The sequence below is a fragment of the Jaculus jaculus genome, chromosome 9 (genome assembly GCF_020740685.1).
Source record: "Jaculus jaculus isolate mJacJac1 chromosome 9, mJacJac1.mat.Y.cur, whole genome shotgun sequence".
NCBI lineage: Eukaryota > Metazoa > Chordata > Mammalia > Rodentia > Dipodidae > Jaculus > Jaculus jaculus.
In genome coordinates this window covers 26,599,611-26,616,978 of record NC_059110.1, presented here as the reverse complement: position 1 = coordinate 26,616,978, position 17,368 = coordinate 26,599,611, and the positions used below count along the sequence as shown (strand labels likewise).

General features: G+C 41.0%; 1 protein-coding gene across 6 annotated transcripts in view; it reads right to left on the bottom strand.

Annotated features, from left to right (window-relative positions):
• The window catches only part of Reps1 (RALBP1 associated Eps domain containing 1), a 91,863-nt gene that overhangs the window by 6,029 nt on the left and 68,466 nt on the right, over nt 1-17,368 (bottom strand). For 4 of the 6 annotated variants that reach the window (XM_045159363.1, XM_004651164.2, XM_045159364.1 and 1 more), the window contains 5 exons: nt 13,300-13,387; nt 11,312-11,413; nt 7,747-7,819; nt 2,947-3,065; nt 629-693 (listed from right to left, as the gene is read on the bottom strand). In XM_045159363.1, coding sequence (XP_045015298.1) covers nt 629-693; nt 2,947-3,065; nt 7,747-7,819; nt 11,312-11,413; nt 13,300-13,387 — 447 coding nt within the window. The remainder of the gene's footprint in view (nt 1-628; nt 694-2,946; nt 3,066-7,746; nt 7,820-11,311; nt 11,414-13,299; nt 13,388-17,368) is intronic. The other 2 variants (XM_004651163.3, XM_004651165.3) reach the window with 1 other exon arrangement.

Genomic DNA, 17,368 nt, shown 5'->3' with positions numbered 1-17,368 from the left:
CAGTGTCACAGCACTGCCTTTGTCTTTGAAGAAATAACATACACTTTATAATCAAGTATGGTACAGATATATTTGCACATGGTCAGTCTAGTTTTCCTGAAGATCAGGCTAGGGTACTGTACACCTCTGTGCCCTGTGGACACCTTCCCTTCTGGTGTCCTGCCCTTTCCTTACACAGGACTCTAAACTTCCTTCATCGTACTTACACCTTCTCAGTATGACCCGAACTTGACTAGCCCCCAAGGCTGTCTTCAAACATGCCGGGCGTCTACCGCAGCACTCAATTCTGACCGGGAAGAGACGCCACTTCACACTTTCCTCTGTGCTGACACATCGGGGAGATAGTGTAGGGCCACTCTGAGTCACTGCTAGACCCAGGATCTCATCAGATATCCATCTTCTAAGCCATTGTTCATTTCACTAAACCCTCCCTTGACAAGACATTATTTGCTTCACTTTTAAGGTTCTTTTAAAAAAAGTAACCCAAACCAATACTGAAACCAATATCATTCAATACGGTATTTAGCTTCACTGCATTAAGTGCTGATGCTACAGATAACTGTCAAACAGAAATAATGCTGAAGGCAGGGGCTACTCCTACACATGGAATGAGAACGGTGGGAGTCACCTGTGAAGGCTGAGGTCTGGGAGGCACTGCAGGAGGGTGGGCAACAGCTCCAGCCTGTTGCTGTCCTGTGTGAACATGCAAATCTCTTTAGTAACTAGACAATCACTTTCCCAACAGAAGAAACAGGCAAATGAATGTGACCACATGATTAAACATCTTTCTCTTCCTTCTTTTTCTTTCTTTTTTCTTTTTTGGTTTTTCGAGGTAGGGTCTCCTTCTAGCCCAGGCTGACTTGGAATCCCCTATGTAGTCCCTATGTTGGCCTCAAACTCACAGAGATCTTCCTACCTCTGCTTCCTGTGCATGCCACCATGTTCGGCTTGATTAAACATTTCTAAGAATATTTGATAAGTATCACAAGGCAGATATTATCTTATAAAATACTTCACATAGAGCAGAGGCTGTGGCTCCGCAGCAAAGCATTTGCCTAGCATGCCTGAGGCCCTGTGTTCAATCCCTAGCACTGCAAAAAAACCCCAGTATCTGGATGTGGTGGCTTCCTGTAATGCTACCACTTGGGAGAGTCAAGAGGCTGAGAAGTTCAAGGTCATTTTCAGCTACATAATGAGTTTGAGGCTAGCCTGAGCTGCATAAGACTCTCTCTCAGAAAATATGAACGCGAAAGCTCTACTGAAGGTGATAGAACAACACAATCTCAGTATCTCTTCAGACTTCCTTTCCCTCATGGCCTCTACTACAAACGGGACTCATGATAAGATCCTGCCTTCTACCATAGTCTATACTCTTGGTTTTTCTCCCCCACATCGCTTTTTAATAAAAATATTTATTAAGCTGGGTGTGGAGGCACACGCCTTTAATCCCAGCACTCAGGAGGTAGAGGTAGAAGGATCACCATGAGTTCGAGGCCACCTTTAGAATACAGAATGAATTCCAGGTCAGCCTAGACTAGGGTGAAACCCTACCTGGAACAACAAAACAATATATATATATATGTATATATATGTATGTATATATATTTCTTTAATATATGAGGAGAGAGAAAGAGGCAGATAGAGAAAAAGAATGGGTACACCAATCAGGGCCTCCAGCCACTGTAAACAAACTACAGACTAATGTGCCACCTTGTGCATATGGCTTTAGGTGGGTATTGGGAACTCAAACCCAGGTTGTTAGGCTTTGCATGCAAGCACCTTAACTGCTGAGCCATCTCTCTAGTCACCCCCTCCTCCATATTTTTGATTGTTCTCTAGCATCAGAAAAGGACAGATAGGAACTGTCCTTTTTTATACATGCAACTTTCATTCTATTTTTCTTTTTGTATGTTCTTTACGAGGGAGAGAGACAGAGAATTGGCATGACGGGGCCCCAGACACTGCAATTGAACTCTGGATGTGTGCACCATCTTGTATGTCTATGAGACCTTGCACTTGCCTCATCTTTGTACATCTGGCTTTCATGGGTCTGGAGAGTAGAACATGGGTCCTTAGGCTTCGCAGACAAGCACCTTAACTGCTAAGCCATCTCTCCCAACCTCATTGTATTTTTTGCTCAAAGGTCTAGTAGACTATTGACTTAGTGCTTTTTCTCACCACTCCAAACTTTAATCATACTTACTAATACCCAACACCACGACCCTCTACCCTAACTTTTCTATTTCAATCAATGTAATGGCAATATGCCAGTTGTATAAAAATTATGGTCTTGGAGTCATGACTCTTCTCTTTCCCTTAGCCAAGTTTAGATCTATCAGTTTGTTGCAGTTACCTTCTTGTTGATGGGACAAAGGGCCTGCCCAAAAGCAGCTGATGGGAGGAAATGATTTATTTTTGTCCCACAGTTTTTAGGGGAAGTGCCAGGAAGGCAGGGGAAAGCACGGCATGAGCAGAGACTGTATATCACCTCTGCCATAGCAGATGAAAAAGAGCAGCATGAGGGTGAGCCAAGCTCTGGCAAGGGGGGGCTGGCACTCCTAAGCCCTCCTCAACAACATACCGCCTCCAGCAAGGCTCCACCTCCTAAATTACCATCAGCTGGGAACCAAGCATTCAAAACACTTAAGTTTGTGGAGGCTACCCAATTCAAAGTATCACACTACTTTCTCCCCTTGACATCCCCACATCATTTTTTTTTTTTACATGTCCTATAGACCCTCAGGTTCCCATTTTCATTATTAGTACTCAAACATACCATAGACATTGTGAACCTATTCCCTATAAATTCCTTTCATTTGATACCCCTAGTACAATTATTTTTGAAATAGATGTAAACAGTAAGACATATTAAGAGGAACAGACAATGTATCTTGGGTTAATTTTCAGTGTAAACGATAATGTACACTATGGTCCTCTAGTCCCTACCTGTGGTGACTGTAAAGGTCCGATTCATATCTAAGGACGACGATCTAGAATGCGAAGGCTGTGGCCTTGGAGGGGGAGGTGGTGGTGCAGTGCTATCAGGCGACGTTCCTGAATGAGACCTGCAAAATCCACCATCACAATCAGTCAAGCTACTCACCCGCTGGGGCTTGTTTCTTAAGCATCCAAACTTTGCTATGCATCAAAGATCATATGCACAGAGTTTTCTCCATCAGTACCTGCATAAGTATTACAACACATAAAGACAGGACTATCTATGCTGTGTCTGAAACAAGTGGTTAATGTGGCAAATAAAGTTATACACAAAATTTTAAAAACTTTAAAAAAATGAAGTTACTGTAGACATGATTTCCAGGCAGACTATAAACCCACTGTGATGTTTTCCTTTCAGTTATAGGAATGTTATCTAGAAAAACAATTCTCAAAAAAGACAAACTAAAGTCTAGAGTTTGGTGAGCTGGGAAAGAATCTGGGTACACTCCCTTCTGTCCACTGTTTGTCACAAGGCTGTACCACTCTACATGTGACTATACTCAAGCTTGACTCACCCTACAGTTTCCTTTCTTTGCTAACCAAATCTTCCACATTCTGTAAAGGATCTCCATGGACACTGGCAAACTGATCTTCATATAGAGATGATAAAAAAAAAAGAATCCAGGTGTGGTGGTGCACACCTTTTATCCCAGCACTCAGAAGACAGAGACACGAGGATTGCCATGAGGTTGAGGCCAGACTGAGACGACATAGTGAATTTCAGGTCAGTCGGGACTACAGTGAAACCCCACCTTGAGAAACCCCCCAAATTTCTTCCAATCTATGAGCATGGAAGGTCTTTACATCTTCTCCTATCTTCCTCTACTTATTTCTTTAGTGTTTTCATTGTACAGGTCTTTCACTTCCTTGACTAGGGATATTCCAAGATATTTAATTTTTATGGCTATTGTAAATGGGACTGCTTCCCTGATTTCTTACTCCATACATTTGTTGTTGGTATATATGAAGGCTACTGATTTTTGTGTGAATGTATATCTTGCCACTTTGCTGAAAAAAGTTATCACCTCTAAGAGGTTTTGGTGGAATCTTTCTGGTCACTTATGTATAGACTCATATCATCTGCATGTAAGTCTAGTTTGCTTCTTCCTTTCCAATTTGTATCCCTTTTGTTTCTTTCTCTTATTGCTCAAGGTAAGACTTCAAGTACTATGTTGAAAAGGAGTGGTGAGAGGGTATACCTTTGTTTAGTTCCAGACCTTAATGGAAATGCTTCAAGTCTTTCCCAATTTAGAATGATGTGGACCTTGGGTCTGGTACATACAGCCCTTATTATGTTGCAATGTGAACCCTCCCATACCTAGTCTCTCCAGTGCTTTTTTTCCTCAATTTTTGTTAACATTTTCCATGATTATAAAAAATATCCCATGGCAATACCCTCCCCCACCACATTCCCCTTTGAAATTCCATTCTCCATCATATCCCCTCTCCATCTCAATCATCTCCAGTGTTTTAATCATGGAGGGATGTTGCACTTTGTTGAAGGCTTTTTCTACATCTATTGAAATGATCATGTGGCTCCTGTCTTTAGTCTCTTTGTGGGGTGATCATGTGATTCCTGCCTTTAGTCTCTTTGTGGGGTGCATCATGTTTACAACCCCAGTGGCATCACCTTACTTGTAGTCAAGACACACTACGAAGCCGCAGCAGCAGCAGCACTGTGGGGCTGGCACAGAAGCCGGCGCACAGACCAGTGGGGGAGACACAGACCCAGGTAAGTCCCGCAATGACAGCAACTTCACCTTTGACAAGGGCCAAAAGCGCACACTCTTGTAAAGACATTTTTCAACAAATGGTGCTGGAGAAAGACACCAGACAGCTACGTGTAGAAGCGAACCTGGACACTCTTCTCTCACCATGCACAAAAATCAACTCAAACTGGATCAAGGAACTCGATATAAGACCTCAAATCTTAAACAACTATAGAAGAAAAAGCAGGGGAAGCACTCCAAGGTAGAGGTATCGGGAAGGACTTTCTGAATAAGAGCCCAGTATCTCGGGGATTTAGACAAATGTTCAGCCAGCGGGAGCTCATGACACTAAAAAGCTATTGTACAGATAAGCAACCATCAACAGAATCAATAGACAACCTACAGAATAAGAAAATCCTCACCAGCTATATATCCAACAGAGGTTTAATATCTAGTATTTATAAGGAATTCAAAAAACTGAGCAATAAAAAGTCAAACAACTCACTAAAAAATGGGGGAGGGGATTGAACAGATTGTTCTCAAAAGGCAGCAATGGCAATAAACACATAATCAGTTGTTCAACATCTTTAGTGATCAGGGAAATGCAAATTAAACAACAGAGAGATCTCATCTCACTCCAGTAAGAATGACAATCATCAAAAAGTCAAAGGACAGCACATGCGGGCAGGGGTGTGGGAAAGAGGAGCCCTCATCCACTGTAGGGGAGTGTGTGAACTTGGACAACCACTGTGGAAATCAGTATGAAGATACCTCAAAAAATGGCCGAAAAGTGGGCTGGAGAGATAGTTCAGTGGTTAAGGAGCTTGCCTGCAAAGCCTAACAACCCAAGTCTGATTCCCCAGGACCCAGTAGAGTCAGTTGCCTGCAGTGGTGCACACACCTGAAGCGTGTCTGCAGTGGCTGGAGGCCCTGGTGAGCCTGTATTCATTCATTCTTCCTCTTTCTCTCTCCTTGGAAGTCAGCAAATAAAATATTTAATGAAAATAAGCCCACAATTTGATCCCACTATACAACTCTTGGGTGCCCATCATAAAGACTTTATACAACACTTGCTCAGCCATGCTTGCTGCTGCTCTGTTCTCAATAGCCAAGAGCTGGAATCAGCTCAGATGCCTGCCAATAAGTGAATGGTTAATGAAAGTGAGGTATACATACACAACGGAGTTCTACTCAGCAGCAAGAAAAAGTTAAATTTGCAGGAATTTTATGGACACGATGGCTATAGACTCCAGAGAGAAACTCCCACTAATCTTTGGCCAAGAACGTGACTACAACCCATCTCTCTTAAGTGGGCTGGAGAGATGGCTTAGTGGTTAAGGCATTTGCCTGCCAAGTGTAATGACCCATGTTGGACTCTCTTGGTCCCATGTAAGCCAGATGCACAAGATGATGCAAGCATATAAGGTCACACATACGCACTAGGTGGCGCACGTCTGGAGTGTGATAACAGTGGCTGGAGGCCCTTGTGTGCCAATTCTCTCTCTCTCTCTCTCTCTCTCTCTCTGTCTCTGTCTCTGTCTCTCTCTCTCTCTCTCGCACACATGTGCATACAAAAAAAAAGGGTCAGTTTGTTGGGCTTGTCTCAAAAAAAAGGTCTCTTATTTAACTATGCTTATCCCCTTTAATCCAAGCTATCCTCATTCTTGATTGGAGAAACTGCTTTTTTATTTTAATCATATGACAGTGAAAACCAGGGAGAATCCAGATCTATTAATACATCAAGAAGAGATAGCTGACTGCCTAGCATGAGATGAGCCACCTCTAGCACATCTGTCAGGGCCCAGGAGACATTACAGAGGAAGTGGCAATTTAAAGATGGGTGCTGCTCTCGCTGCTCTCCTGACAACTGGCTCCAGGGAAATGGTGACAGACACTCATAAGTCTTCAAAGCAGAAATCAAGGGGATGCAGAGAGCTCAACACTAAAGTAGACTTACAACACACTTGCCAAGACTTGGGGAACAGTGCACAAGAGGGGGTAGAAAGATTACAAGAGCCACAGAGTGGGAAGAAGTATCCTGAGGCAGTGTCCCCCCACACCTCCCCACAGAGACTGATGCATTCATGACCCCATGGTGAATATCAAGAACCCTGCTGAAGAGAACCTTCAGTGGAATGAGGGTCAGGGAAGAAGGGATATAAAAGATTGACATGAGAGGAATGGGACCAACACACAATTTGTTCATATAATAAAGTTCATCATTAATAAAAAAATAATTTTAGGACATCAAAAAATACAACTTTAAGAAATACAGAAGAAACTACATGAAGTCTCATAAAGGAAGCAAACAGCCTCCCAACTCCAACCTTCTTGGAAATTTTGGATTACAAAACTCTTCATCCTATAGGCCAGGCATGTAGTTAAAGGAATGAGATGAGAAAGATGCTTCTATCTGCAGTACAAAGTCAAGTTCTTACACACAATATCTTGACATCTTTTGCCCTATCCACAGTTTTGTTTGTAGCTGTCAGGCACAAACTTCAGAGTGGGTAGGTAACCTACTCCTGGGCCATACTTCTGGGTGGTGTTTTAGAATATCCCATTCTGATGGTATTTGCCATAAGGCTACACATTTATCACTCAAAAGACTCTTTGCTGTTCTCTGTGTTTTGCTACCAAAAGGGTTGTTACACTTCCATTGCTAAGAAGTTACCAGTTCTAAAGATGTCCCATAAAACATATGATGGAAAAAAAAAAAACATACAAATTGGATAGTGGCACACATCTATAGTCCCAGCACTCCAGACGGTGGCTGAGGTAGAAGGATTGCTGTGAGTTCTAGGTCAGCCTGAGCTAGAGTGAGACTCTGCTTCAAAAAACCAAAACCAAAACCAAAACCTAACCTAAACAAACAACTCAAGGTAGAAAGAGCCAAAGTCAGTTGTCTTTTACACAATCAATAGGTAACCTACTAATAGCCTTCAGTGAGCAAAATTAATTCATGCTTGGTTCTAAATAACGTTAAATATTAAAATGCATCAAGACATGGTACCACACTTTTGCTGACAGGAATACTTACCTCTGACGAGTCGCATTGTTCCCCATCTGCTCTGGGTCAGACGTGAAAGAGTCTGAGCTACTGTAGCCATCTGCTAATAAAGGGACATGTCCTGTTTAAACATTATGATCATGATCTGCTGTTTCAAAACAGAGATATTCAAAGACTTCTCAGAAGCTAAGAGTTCATCACAGTGTTACTAACTATAAAATTAATTATTAATCAAATAAATTATGCATATTTATACTGCAGACAAAGCAGGTTATAGCTTAGAAAAATCAATGATGATAGAGAAACATTAAAAATAAGTCACAAAATAGTACATAGATCATAATTTCATATTATATAAAAACATGTTGAACATCCCTTATATGAAATGCTTGGGGCAAGAAATGTTTTGGGTTTCAAATTTTCTTGGCTTAAAAGTGTTTGCATAGATGTGAGGCATCTTGCGGAGAGGACCCGAGTCTAAATACAAAAGTCACGTGTTCCACATCCACTGTCTAGGCAGAGCCTGGACAGTTTTATACCATAGTGATAACGTGTTCCACATCCACCGTCTAGGCAGAGCCTGGACAGTTTTATACCATAGTGATAACGTGTTCCACATCCACTGCCTAGGCAGAGCCTGAATAACTTTATGCCATTGTCACAATTTTCTGAGATTTTGCTGCAAACCATCAAAGGTCAGCTGTGGAACCGGCCACTGTGGTATCATTTCAACCCTCAATGACACTGGGATTACGTACTGCACAGCATGGATTTGAGCCTAGTGTAGCTCAATCTGCATTACAAATATATAGAGCAAGGATTAAAGTTAACAACAAATTTGTTAACCATGGTATGAGAGTGTCTTTTTAAATTTTTATGTTTTTATTATTTTATTTTATTTTTTATTAATTAGTTTTGTACTCAACGAATACAGTCAATTTGGTACCATTGTTAGGCTCATCCATGTCCTATCCCCTCCCTCTGGCCAGCCCCTCCTTGTTGAGGTATATGGGTTGTGCATTCTGGAGTTAGCCCACAGTTATGGGTAGGATAAATGTCTCTGCATATCATGACCCAACATATGGATCTGACATTCTTTCCACCTCCTCTTCCACAAAATTTCCTGAGCCATGTTGGGTTCATTTTTGGTCTGCTTCAGTGATGAGGTGTTGGGGGGAGAGTGTCTTTTTTTCCCCCTTGTTTTTTGAGGTAGGGTTTCACTCTAGCCCAGGCTGACCTGGAATTCACTATGTAGTCTCAGGGTGGCCTTGAACTCATGGCAATCTTTCTACTTTACTGGGATATAAAAGACGCATATGTCTTTTTTTAAAAAATTAATTAATTTATTTAATTGAGAGCGACAGACACAGAGAGAAAGACAGAGGGAGAGAGAATGGGTGCACCAGGGCTTCCAGCCTCTGCAAACAAACTCCAGACGCATGCGCCCCCTTGTGCATCTGGCTAACGTGGGACCTGGGGAACCGAGCCTCGGACCGGGATCCTTAGGATTCACAGGCAAGTGCTTAACAGCTAAGCCATCTCTCCAGCCCGCATATGTCTTTTTTGCACCTGTATGTGTATGGCCACATGTGTGCAAGCATACATGTGGAGACCAGGGGTTGATTTTGGGTGTCTTCTTCATTCATGTTCCACCTTATTTCTCTAAGCAGGGTCTCTCACTGAACCTAGCACTCACAGGTTTAGCTAGATTAGCTAGCCAGTGAGCCTCAAGGATCCTAGTTATCCATCTCCCCAGCATGGATTACTGGTATGTGGTCCCACGTACAGCTTTCATGGGTATGGGGATCAGAATTCAGGTCGCATGCTTACCTGGGAAGCCCTTTACTGACTGAGCCATCTCTTTAGCCCTGAAAACATTTTAAATAAAGAAAACTAATTTTATCTGGGCATGATGGAGCATGCCTGCAAACCCAGCCCTTACGAGGCTGAGGCAGGGGGATCATGAGTTTGAGTCCTGCCTGACAATGTCTCAAAAGAAAAACAAAAACAAAAAACAAAACAAAATGGAGGGGGGAAGAAGAAAAGAAAGTCACACTAATTTAACATTATTAATGTGGAAAATAAAACTTAACAAAGATTAAAATATACACAGACAGTAATAAAAGCAATGAAGTTAGCCAGAAGTGCCTGATCTTTCCCTGGAAGAAACATTAGATTCAATTTTCTTTAAGTCATAGGACACAGAAGAGAATTCTAGCAGTTAATGTACAGTTATGATAGAATAAAATAACTTTTTTTAAAATGCCTATTTAAAAAATTTATTTATTTGAGAGAGAGTGAAAGTAAGTGTGCCAGGGCCTCCAGCCACTGCAAATAAACTCCAGACACATGGCCACCTTGTGCACCTGGCTTATGTGGGTCCTGGAGAATTGAACCTGGGTCCTTTGACTTTGGAGGCAAGCTCCTTAGCCACTAAGCCATTTCTCCAGCCCTAAGATAACTTCTAAATACAAGTTCTAGGATAATTTGAAGTGATATCACATGTACTTTCAAGAGCTACGGCATAAAGGGACTGGTTATTTGGTTCATTTCAAAACATAGCACTTTCAGTTTTCACTGATTTCCTTCAAGTTTTAATTCCAATGTTACCTTATAGTAAAGCCTTCTTTGATCATTATGTTTACAGTGACACTCTTCTTCCCTTTCCAGACTGAATTTTTATTCATGGAATCAGTCACCTTCTTGTTCTTTTCCTTTTCTCTCTTCTTCCCTCCTTCCCTCTCTCCCTCCCTCTCCTCTCTTTGTGAGATGGCATGCAGAGATCAGGAATCGTGCATCCTGACAACTGCCTGTGACGATGAGTTACTTTTTCCCTCTGTGGTGGTTTCACTACAAGATTACCCCAATGTCTAGTGACTTTGAGTGCTTAATCCCCAGCTGCGGGTGTGGGGAAGGTTGTAGAGCCTTTGGGAGGTGAAGCCTTGCTGAGGAACTATATCACTGGCGGCAGGCCTTGGAGTTTTATAATCCAGCCCCGCTTGCTGCATTCAGCTCATTCTTTCTCTACTTCCTTACTGCTACTGTGAAGATACAATGCTGGGCAGTCTACTTGGCCATGCTATCCTCACTATGATGAAACTTGCCATTGAAGCTGTAAGCCAGCAATGAATCCTCTTCTTCTTTTAGCTGCTTCTAGGCAGGTGTTTTATCCCAGCATTGAGAAATCACTAATACACCCTCTTTTTCCAACTGTCTCCCTTACTCTACATAGGCTTTTTTTTTTTCCTGTTTACTGCTAAATTCTTACTCACTAGGTTAGAACCTGGCATGTAGTATCCAATTCACATGGCTAAATGAATGAATAAATATATCCCCAGTGTTTTGTGAGACAGAAGGAAAAGAAATTGTGAGGAAAAGCCAATGAGCTAAGTAGGGAAGGATGGCAAACAGGTAGCTTATCTTGAAGGGGTTGGGGTAATGATCTGGGCGATTATCTCATGCACAGAACAGCAGATTTAAAAGAGCTGACCCTCCTCTACTTTATTCAGTGAGGTATATACATCTGAATTACCCAGACTCAAAATTCACTCTTAATTAACTTCAAATGGGAAGTGTGATTGTATTTTTCACTTACCCACAGTATTTCCAGAAGGAAATTTTACTGATGAATTTATTTTATTTTCTTCTGAAAGATCGGATGGTTTCACAAGTAAAGGGCTGGTGGGATTAGTATGATCTAGGACAGAATCAACAGGTCAAAATATAAGCTATGGGCATTTACATTGGTGAACTCATAGAAGCACAAGACTTTATTCAGGTATTCTAAAGGAGAGGCAGATGTTTTCCATGAGATGAAAATGGTGGTGGTTTGATTCAGGTGTCTCCCATAAACTTAGGTGTTCTGAACACTAGGTTCCCAGCTGATGGAGATTTGGGAACTAACGCCTCCTAGAAGCAGTGTATTGTTGGGCTTATGGGTATTATAGCCAGTTCCCCTTGCCAGTGTTTGGCACACTCTCATTGCTATTTTGTCCACTTTATGTTGGTCTGGGGGTGATGTCCACCCTCTATTCATGCCATCTTGTCCCCCTGCAATCATGGAGCTTCCCCTCGAGCCTGTAAGCCAAAATTAACCCTTTTATCCAAAAAGCTGTTCTTGATCGGGTGATTTCTGCCAGCAATGCAAGCCTAACTGCAACAAAGACAGCATGATCTTTTTAATGAAAACAAATGTAAACTTGTGTAAAATTTTTTTATCTGCAAAAACAGAAGAATAATGAAAATTTTATTTGCATTTTCACTTTCTTATTTTATCTTTGTAGTGCAATTAAGAGAAACCACCAGGGGCTGGAGAGATGGCTTAGCAGTTAAGGTGTTTGCCTGCAAAGACAAAGGACCCAGGTTCAATTCCTCAGGACCCACATAAGTCAAATGTACAAGGGGGCACATGTATCTGTAGTTCGTTTGCACTGGCTGGAGGCCCTGATACACCCATTCTCTATCTGCCCCTTTCTCTCTCCCATAAATAAATTATAAAAAAAGACAAACCACTAAATATCTGGCTATAAATGATGCTGATGTTGTCTTACACAGACACTTGGTTTACGGCTAAGAAACCTGAAGTAAGCTGGGCACAGGTCTTGCACGTCTGCAATCCCATCCCTTGGGAGGCTGAGGCAGGGCAATCAGGAGTTGGAGGCCAGCCTGAGCTACATGAGATCCTGTTTCAAGCAACAAAGAGAAACCTTAACTTAAGCATATATTCTTTGTTTTTCTTTCTTTCTCAAGGTAGGGTCTCACTCTAGCCCAGGCTGACCTGGAATTCACTATGTAGTCTCAGGGTGGCCTTGAACTCACAGCAATCCTCCTATCTCTGCCTCCTGAGTGCTGGGATTAAAGGCATGTATTACCACATCTGGCTTAAGCATTTATTCTAAAGTGAGGGAAAATTTCAATACATGCAAGCAAAATATACAATTTACAAAATTTATACAGAGGTCAAAATTATTACTATTATTGTTTTGTTTCTGAGGCAGGGTCTCACTGTAGCTCAGGCTTATTACTCTATAGTCCAGGGGGACTCAACTTCATGGAAATCCCCCTACCACAGCCTTCTGAGTCTGGCATTAAAGGTGCCACCATGCACCACCATGTGTGGCTTCAAAATTATTTTAACTTAGACCATTTCAGTTAAAGATTTTAAATGTAAATTAACTTTAATAGAACATATTGTAAATATAAATTAACAGTAATGACCATTAAAACCCAAAGTATAGAAATGTCCCACTTTCAAATGCCCCTATTTTAATTTATTTATTTATCAGAGAGAGAGAGAGAGAGAGAGAAAATTGGCACGCCAGGGACTTTAGCCACTGTAATCAAACTCTGGAAGCATGAGCCACTTTCGGCGCATGTGCGACCTTGTGCACTTGCATCATGTTGTGTGTCTGGCTTATGTGGGACCTGGAGAGTCAAACACGAGTCCTTAGGCTTTGCAGGAAAGTACCTTAACCACCAAGCCATCTCTCCAGCCCCCTATTTTATTTTAAAGTTTTTTAGTTTTCCAAATGCCCCTATTTTAAAGCTTCATAGTGTAGTACAACTCAATAATAACTTCCTTACCGCTGCCAGTTCTCTTCAGTTCCATTTCCTGCATGTGGATTTTGCTTGGAGTCATACGGATGGGAACAGGATGAACAATGGCAGTGTCCTACAGACAAGTGGGAGTAAATACAGAACTTGTATTAGAAATGCCAAGCTAGTAATGTGAAATTACTAACTCTGCCAACTATGAAAGCTAGTGGATAAGTTTTTATCATTTACACTAAGGCAAAAAATCAGTTTTAAAAATTAAAAGCACAATTAAAAAGATAAGTTAGTAAGATGCCAAATAACCAAATTTCATAAAGTACTTTAGTTGGGTGGTTAAAGAGTTGTGTGAAAAATTCTCTCATAAAAACAGTTCAAATAATATCTAAAACAAAGCATGAAATGATCTGATGAAAGGACTTTTGAAGTAAATGATTTAGTAAGACCCCAAAACTAAGGAGCACACTGGAAACTTATCAACAACTTCTTAAGAAAATCTAAAATTTTTTTAAATGTATAAAACAAAGATAGTTAGATATCTGTATTGAAATACTAGACACAGAATATACTTTATAAGAATTAGAGATTAGTTCAAACTGCTGAAATATTTTCTTAAAAATTAGCATCAAACTTCTACCAAAGAACTCATTATTTCATAAGTTAAGATTTCCACTCTAATATGATGGTATTTTTCTTACACACGTTTCACGATTGTAACCCACTGGACACTTCTAAGCTTTCTGAAAGGCCAGTTAGTTGGAGGAGAAAAGAAGATGGGCATTTAGACATGAAGAATGAAAGAGCAGAGGCAGGGCCGAGAGGCTAGGGACAAACAGCTGCATCTCAGAACCAGAACAAAAAAGGGGAGGTGCCCCTGGAGGGTAAGGCTGAGCCCTGGGGCTCAGATCCTTGGAGGTCTGAGAAGACGCTGAACCAGATCAGGCACCTGTCTCACTCCAACAGACCATGTGAACACCACGGCCAAGAGGGCTTTCCTCCTCCTATGAGGAATCAGTGTATTGAAAGAGAACACGAGCTCCTTAAATTTCAGATATCTAGCAATCAGAGTTAAGTTTATAATTTAGTGAGGAGATACTAACTTTCAGTTTACACTGGATACTTCCTGGAGATAAGTCAATACTGAACTAGGCCGTGTGAGGGAAAGTTACATACCTGCATATGGCCTCTAATTTGACAGGCTTCCTTGGCTTACTCTGGTCTCTAAATTCAAATAATTCCTAACAAGTTCCTCATAGCTACTACACTGACAAAGGCATTTAGAGTAATTTCTTACCACTATACCAATGAAAACAGGAACAGGATCCACCATTTAACCAATAAACCTATTTCTCTCATACCTCTAAAACCACAGTCACAAATATCAGTATTACAGACGGTTTCTCGTGTAATAATGAATGACTTAAGAAAGTATTTGTAGCCGGGCATGGTGGCGCACGCCTTTAGTCCTAGCACTTGGGAGGCAGAGGTAGGAGGATCACTGTGAGTTCGAGGTCACCCTGAGACTACATAGTGAGATGAGTCACAGTTTATGCGGGCTCTAGGGATCCGAACTCAGGTACCATTGCTTACTCAGCAAGCATTTTACCCACTGAGCCATCTCTCCAGACCTTGAGTATTCTCTGTATTTTCTTAATTATGTTTTTGATATACACAATTTCATACTTTCAGTTCAATCCAGTTAACCACTATTTTTAAAATTAGCACTGTTACAAAATATGTATTCCTCTGTTCCAAATGTGTAAAGATATTCTTACATGAAATCTCAAAGGCCCATGACATTACTTTATCAGATGGAAATAGGCTTCTCTTTGCTTTTAAGTATGATGGTTTATTTAATTAAAATTAATTCCTGGTTGCTTAATTTAATTAAATAAACCATCATACTTAAAAATTGTTTCTGTCCACTCCTCATGAGTGTTTTTGAAAAGAATGCTTAGATTGTAGTCTGATACAGTATTTTCTACATATCCAATAGATTCAACTTTTTAACCTATGTAATTCTAATCATTTATGAATTTATGGATGGGTTGACTAAAGTATCAATTGTTAGAATACGTTAACTTTTCCCTTTCTAAAGTGATTTTGTTCATTTTTTACTTTATTTTGGTCACATCTTACTTTGTTTTTAAGCTGTCAGGTAAAACATTGAGTTTATTATGTGTTTCAAGTGACCCTATGTTTCACCTACATGTACATTCTATATCAAGCATTTCTTTCTACACTTCTGTTAATAGCAGAAATAATTATCATAGAAAATCATAATGTACCACCACAGGAAAAGATCAAAGGAAAAAGAATGAAAGCTCGTGACAGGAGTTTTTATACCAAATCCAGAGCAAACTACAAAACAATCAAATTCAGATGATTTAACTTATAGCATTCATTTTATATTCTTTCTCTATGTATATAAAATTAGCTGTAAACAGTTGGAAATATTAACTAGCATTTTCAATATTTTCATTTCATTTTCAGAGAAGTCACAATGACTCCAAAAAAAGAAAAAGAAAAACCCAGAATCTTTCTAAGACTTCATTCTCCAAATGATTTAGGTGTCCTGTACCAAGCAAACAGTTTTCAACAGCAAGGTGAACTCACACCAGTACTGCCTACAGATGGCCCACAAGGGCGTTAGTCAAGGGGATTCTGTCAGCAGAATATGCAACAGGACTGAGGAGCTTGGCACAGATGACCAGGCTGCCTCTCCTATCAGTAGCTGTGTTGAGACTCATGTGCAGCAGGGCAAGAGCTTTCAACTGAAGTACCATGAATGTCTACAAACCTCTGAACCTTGAGCCACAAGTTGCAAAGTCACCCTTTCTCTAATTCAAATCACTGCCTCCTAAATGAAAAACACATAAAACCAACCATATCACCACTAAAGAAAGCAGTTTCAGGCAGGTCCTGTACCCCCTTTCTACCTATTCAAATCACATAAAAACCACTTTGAAGCCGGGCGTGGTGGCACACACCTTTAATCCCAGCACTCGGGAGGCAGAGGTACGAGGATTGCCATGAGTTCAAGGCCACCCTGAGATAACAGAGTTAATTCCAGGTTAGCCTGGACCAGAGTGAGACCCTACCTCAAAAAGCCAAAAAAAAAAAAAACACCACTTTGAATTGCTCATGACACATCTGTACTGTATATCCAATATACCTAATTTCACCCAGTTCAGCACTTTATTCATTACTATTGTTTTTGTTTTTCGAGGTAGGGTCTCACTCTAGCCCAGGCTGACCTGGAATTCACTATGGAGTTTCAGGGTGGCCTCAAACTCACGGTGATCCTCCTACCTCGGCCTCCGAGGGCTGGGATTAAAGGCGTGTGCCACCACTCCTGGCTTATTCATTACTATTTTGCATTAAACTCATATAAACATTGTCCAGAAGGCTTAAATCCTATTACTCCTATCTAATCTATCTCTGCCTATTTTACATTCTCATACCAAGAAAATGCCATCTCCTAGATCCTTCTTACTCCAGTTGCTTTTTTGTGGTTACCTGAGTGATGTTCCCAGTTCTCCTTCCCTGTTCCCTCATCCTTATTACTCTGCGCCAGCTCCTGGTGCCTATAGGTGAGGCTGGTTTCAGTCTAGACTACTAAAAGCTCAACCTGATTTCAACTATGTCCTCTAGCTCCTAACACCGCTGTGTTTAGATGAGGACCATACGCTACCACGACACTGACTATCCTGATCATGATATTCTTCTGCTTGGAATACCCTTGTCTACTGTGGACAATTCCCACTTCCACTCAAGACTCAACAAATGTAACTTCTTTTGGAAAAACTTCCCCACATTCCCTATGCTGAGTTAGAGAGCTAATCCTTTCTCTGTCTATAGCTTAGCTTGGCGATATATGTCATAATTATCCAATTAGCTAAGTTACAAGCATCACGTTATAAGTAATTACACTACAGTCTGTTTAAGAATGGCACCTATGTATTACTATAGATGATTAGAGAAGAGGCACTCCTGAGCTGGCTGGCCATAAGAGCTCTCAAACTAGCTCTCTTGTTCCTACACTGAGCTGCTTCCTTCTACAGCACTCAAGAGCAGGCACAAATCACGGCAAATACCAGTG